Below are 4654 nucleotides of genomic sequence, written 5' to 3'. Positions count from 1 at the left end.
CATCATCATCATCATCATCATCATCATCATCATCATCATCATCATCATCATCATCATCATCATCATCATCATCATCATCATCATCATCATCATCATCATCGTCATCGTCATCATCATCATCATCATCATCATCATCAACAACAACAACAACAACGTACACAACTTCAGCCTTGCACCTCCTCTGGCTTTGTCCCCTCTTTCCGTCCTCCAGGTTCCCCCTCGGCACTTCCGCTGCTTTTGACTCGCTTGCTGGCTCGTGTCTGACGGAGGGTCAGGTGGGTAGAGGAAGTCAGAAGGTTGCGGCCAGGGAGGATGACGAGGAGGAGCGAGTCGGGGGAGGGAACGTGGGAGCATGTCGCCTACGGGGACTACGTGGCAGGTTACCTGACCGGTCAGCTCTAGCCCAGCTGGTGGTTGACCTCCAGCAGCTCTCACGAAGCCAGCGTTGGCGGTGATGACGTACGCGGACGAGCTTGGGAGCCAGGTGAAGTCGAGGAGGCAGAGGAGAGTGTGGGAGCGAGCGAGGAGGGAGAGGAAGGGAGAGGAAGGGAGAGGAGAGGGGAGGGGAGGGGAGGAGAGGAGAGGAGGGAAAGAGGAGTAGATTCAGGAGAGGAAGAAATGGGAGGAGAGCTGGATGTCTGTCCTGATGTCAGCAGCAGGAAGCATATCGTGTAGCCGCAGAGCTCTACGACGAAGCGCTGCAGAGGAGCGAAGAATTTCCTGATGTCAATTATAAGGTGAGAGCGTCCTCGTCCTCGTCGTCTTCGTCTTCCTCTTCCACCTCCTCTCCGATGTTTCCTCTCATAAACTCTCAGAATGCTGCTATCGCCTTCGGCAAATTTCGAAACCGCGACAGTCCGTGTAAGATGGTACGTTGAAGGAGAGACGAGGGATGGGGAGAAAGAGCAGGGAGGAGGGAGGGAGGGGGACGGGGGAGGGGAGGGAAGGTGGAACAGGAGGAACAGGGAGTAAGGAGGAGGAGAGGAAGGGGATGGTGATGGTGGGGATCATTTGGTGTCAGGTCCACTACTTTTCTGTCTTCCTCCTCAAGACTTCGAGCAAGCAAGAGCATCAGATCCTACGGTCAGCCCTCACTTGCTCCCTCCTCTGCTGACGCAACTCAGCACCCTGAGAGATTTCCTCGTCCATGAGCAGAAGATGCAGGAGGAGGGCGAAGGCTGCAGCAGGTGAGGTCTGCTATGGTAGAGCTAGGATGGGCTGTAGCGATGAGGTGGAGGCTGGGAGGAGAGCACGAGGGGATGAGGGCAGGACGAACCATGCTAACATTTCGATGCAGTGAGATTCTTCTCACAGCGAAGAAAGCGTACAGGCACTACAGGAGGGTCGTAGCTGAGTCGAAGTGAAGGAGCACAACACATGTTAACTTGTAGCTCAACATCAGTCGAGTACACTCAACTCAGCTGTTACCACATGATTCCAGTTTCACATTGGTTTATTCACTGCTAAAAGAATAATCGCGACATCAGATCGTTTACTTGCCCTGGGCCTGGCGGCGCTTGAGGTACTCCTCGAAGCTCTCAGCAGGGCTGCAACAAGCTGTCAGCTCCTCCTCTCTCCTCTCTCAGTCACTCACGGGATGTAGGTCTGCTTGGACTTGGGGTCGTTGGGGTCGAGCTGGGTGGACTTGGGGTCACGGGTGTGAGCCTTCTTCTCGCCTCCCCATCCAGCGTCGGGGAGATCACCAGCGTCCTGAGCAGGCTTGCACATGCGGAGGGCAGTGCCAGCGCGCTGTATCAAAGCGTCAGAACCGTAATCGACTTGCTGACAGGATGGGAGAGGATAGGCAGGATTCGGGAAAGAAAGTACATAAACTGGGTATTGCAAGAGCGAGATGGGAGCGGAATACCCGCCATTCTAGAACATGAGAAAGAACATTCAACAGAGGAAGAGAGGAAGGGGCAGGTATGAGCTACTCACAGCGGCGAAGAGGCCTGAGAGCGCGGGGGTGGCGGAGCTGATGGGAGCGAGCATTGCGATGCGGAACGGTAGCTGTGCTCCTTCTTTATATTCCTGAAGGAAACCACCCCCACCCCTTCCATAATAATCTTACCACCAGCACACGGTCCCCCACCCCCTATGGCTATACCCCCAAATTTCCCAAGTATCACCCCCCTATATCTCACAGTTTTACTCCTACCCCCACCACACCACCCCACTCTTCATAGCGGCCCCGATCCTCTTATAGCCCCCGGCATTTCAAGGGTGGGGTGGTAGCCAGGGAAAAATGCGGCCCATAGGCCAAATGTCCCCCAGCCCAAGGGTAGCGTTCCGAAAAACAGGGTGGGGGTAGGTACCCCTATGTACCTTTCCTCCGAATTCTCATCTAAAAAAAGGGGTCCTCTCTTATCAAACCCTAAAGTTCTTTATCAGCATCATTTTCAAGTGTATAGGTGGGGTAGTGCTGTAAAGAGAAATCCGAAATCTCTAAAAGACTTGTTTTCGATATTCCAGAAGACTCGGATCACAAGGGAGATACAAGCAAGAAAACAACTAATTATATAGACTATTTGAGTAAACATTCTCTATTCTACCAAATGTCAAAAGGAAGCGATTTCAACTTTCTGACCCCCGGCGATCCCTCTTCAACAATTGTCCCAAATTGTTTTGTCGTTTTTCAATTTACATCGAAATATTTCAAAAATGTCTAATAGGAGGTGCATGTTGACCCCTACCCACTAATTGACCTATCCGTACCCCTAGGTTTCCCAGTACCCCCTCCTCATCCGGCCTCTCTTTTCTGACCTGTTTTCTCTTAAAAGTCCCAGAGGAAATTTCCTGCACCCACCCCTACCCATCCTTCAATAGCAAAACTACCCCTTATTTGAATGAACCCTCGGATCTCTGTCCCACCCCCCTCGACTCCTTGCTGGACCCACTCATTTCCCATGGGGACCCATCCCACTATCTGCACTAAGAATGGGGGTGGTCCACAGGGCTGAAGAGGGTGGGGTCATGAACCTCTCAATATGATCGTGACCCACCCCCTTCTACAAGTACCCCCTGATTCTCCTCGTTATTCACCCCCTCTACTCGCTCAACTATCGCTGTCAAGAGGAAGAAGCACCCCTCTGATCCATTCTTGCAAGGCTTGGTAAGATAGGTGGGGTAGTATACCCTACCCTCAAGAATTAGTCGAAGCACATAAGAAGGAGGGTGGGGTAGTCTGCAGGGGATATAAGCAGGGAGGAAGCATCGGCCGCTGAATCGCTGCCATGCTCGCTCCCATCAGCTCTGCCACCCCCGCGCTCTCCGGCCTCTTCGCCGCTGTGAGTAGCTCGTGAATGCGCTATCCTCCTTCTCCTCCTCCTCCTCCTCCTGGATCCTCCACCTTCCTTTCCACTGCTTGTTTGTCGATGATAGAGGGTACTTGTATCCGGGATGTCGGATTACCCTCCTCTTGAGTTGTTCGTCGCTGTTGGGGTTCTACTTGTCTTGTCTCTCAACCCCTTCCAGAGCTCGGGGGATCTTGAAGAGACATTGACGCTTTGATACAGCGCGCTGGCACTGCCCTCCGCATGTGCAAGCCTGCTCAGGACGCTGGTGATCTCCCCGACGCTGGATGGGGAGGCGAGAAGAAGGCTCACACCCGTGACCCCAAGTCCACCCAGCTCGACCCCAACGACCCCAAGTCCAAGCAGACCTACATCCCGTGAGTGACTGAGAGAGGAGAGAGGAGGAGCTGACAGCTTGTTGCAGCCCTGCTGAGAGCTTCGAGGAGTACCTCAAGCGCCGCCAGGCCCAGGGCAAGTAAACCTTCTGTGTTTGATTAGTGAAAACATGTGAAATAAACCCACCGAAACACGAAAAACCTCGAGTTCGTATGATATCATTGCTCAAATATCCAGTTCGCACTGTCTGTTGGAACGCGTGAGAAATGAAAGATGCTCAGGTCTCTGAATTCTCAGGACTCGATTTTTTGTTGTTCAGTTCAGCACGCACATCTATGACAACGTTGGCAGTACCAACTTGGAATTTTGCCCGTGCAGATCAGTCCACCCGTTGAAATATGACTCGCAATTTCACATCGATAGAACCTTGACTCTTGAATAATAGACTTTCAGGTTGTGATTCCTTGAAGTAGACTTCTTTGCCTGCCAGCTTGATGAGTGTTCTGCCTACAAGGGCAAGGGAAAGAGTAATACGTTTTGTCGGTTCAATCGATCAAACCTACCTCAATGCTTAACTATTCCATGCTGCCCACCGGTTCTCCATAAACTGCTTTCCTGGATTTCTTACACAAAAGCAATACTGCCTCTGCCTCTCATTCATTCCTTGGCGTATTTCGATTATCGCATCCTCATACACTAAAGGTAGCATTGTGGAGACTTCATCACACTTTCATAAACCCCTCCAATCATTTCCTTCCCTTCTTTCCATGCTTCTTTCCTCTTACTTACGCTCTTTTCGTCAATCCATCTATTTCGAACCAACTCGCCTTTTTCTCTGCTTGACCCTTCTATTGCCCCTCAGAATCTATTACACCAACCTCTCCCCACCCTCTGAGCGCAATCTCTTCCTGCTTTCTTCTTGCTCTTAAATTGCTCCCTCCTTGCTCTTCTCTTCCTCTCCTCTTCCTCTTCCTCTCCTTCCCCTCACTATCTCCCTCGTTTCATCCCCATCCTCTCCCTCTGCC

At 51.7% G+C, this 4654-nt stretch overlaps 2 protein-coding genes across 2 annotated transcripts; one reads left to right on the top strand and one right to left on the bottom strand.

Annotated features, from left to right (window-relative positions):
* The first annotated feature begins 275 nt into the window (after nucleotides 1-275).
* Nucleotides 276-1482, top strand: GUITHDRAFT_166976 (hypothetical protein). The gene is made up of 7 exons (XM_005817838.1): nucleotides 276-379; nucleotides 429-459; nucleotides 676-737; nucleotides 816-869; nucleotides 1022-1083; nucleotides 1125-1187; nucleotides 1298-1482. The coding sequence occupies exons 4-7, from the start codon at nucleotides 867-869 to the stop codon at nucleotides 1362-1364; spliced, it is 195 nt and encodes a 64-aa protein (XP_005817895.1). The 5' UTR covers nucleotides 276-379; nucleotides 429-459; nucleotides 676-737; nucleotides 816-866; the 3' UTR covers nucleotides 1365-1482.
* Nucleotides 1483-1492: 10 nt separating this feature from the next.
* Nucleotides 1493-1992, bottom strand: GUITHDRAFT_122876 (hypothetical protein; the record flags this gene model as incomplete). The annotated part of the gene is made up of 3 exons (XM_005817837.1): nucleotides 1493-1547; nucleotides 1595-1749; nucleotides 1939-1992. The coding sequence occupies 3 exons, from the start codon at nucleotides 1990-1992 to the stop codon at nucleotides 1493-1495; spliced, it is 264 nt and encodes an 87-aa protein (XP_005817894.1).
* Between the last annotated feature and the right edge of the window lie 2662 nt (nucleotides 1993-4654).

This window comes from Guillardia theta, assembly GCF_000315625.1.
Source record: "Guillardia theta CCMP2712 unplaced genomic scaffold GUITHscaffold_519, whole genome shotgun sequence".
NCBI lineage: Eukaryota > Cryptophyceae > Pyrenomonadales > Geminigeraceae > Guillardia > Guillardia theta.
The sequence above is the reverse complement of the archived record's forward strand: the minus strand, read 5'-3'. Positions and strand labels throughout refer to the sequence as shown.

Bases quoted from the DNA above. Each gene is read 5' to 3' on its own strand.
- GUITHDRAFT_166976 (XM_005817838.1), top strand. The intron at 1,084-1,124 runs GTCAGCCCTCAC...GACGCAACTCAG, and splicing joins CAAGAGCATCAGATCCTACG to CACCCTGAGAGATTTCCTCG. The intron at 1,188-1,297 runs GTGAGGTCTGCT...ATTTCGATGCAG, and splicing joins GAGGGCGAAGGCTGCAGCAG to TGAGATTCTTCTCACAGCGA.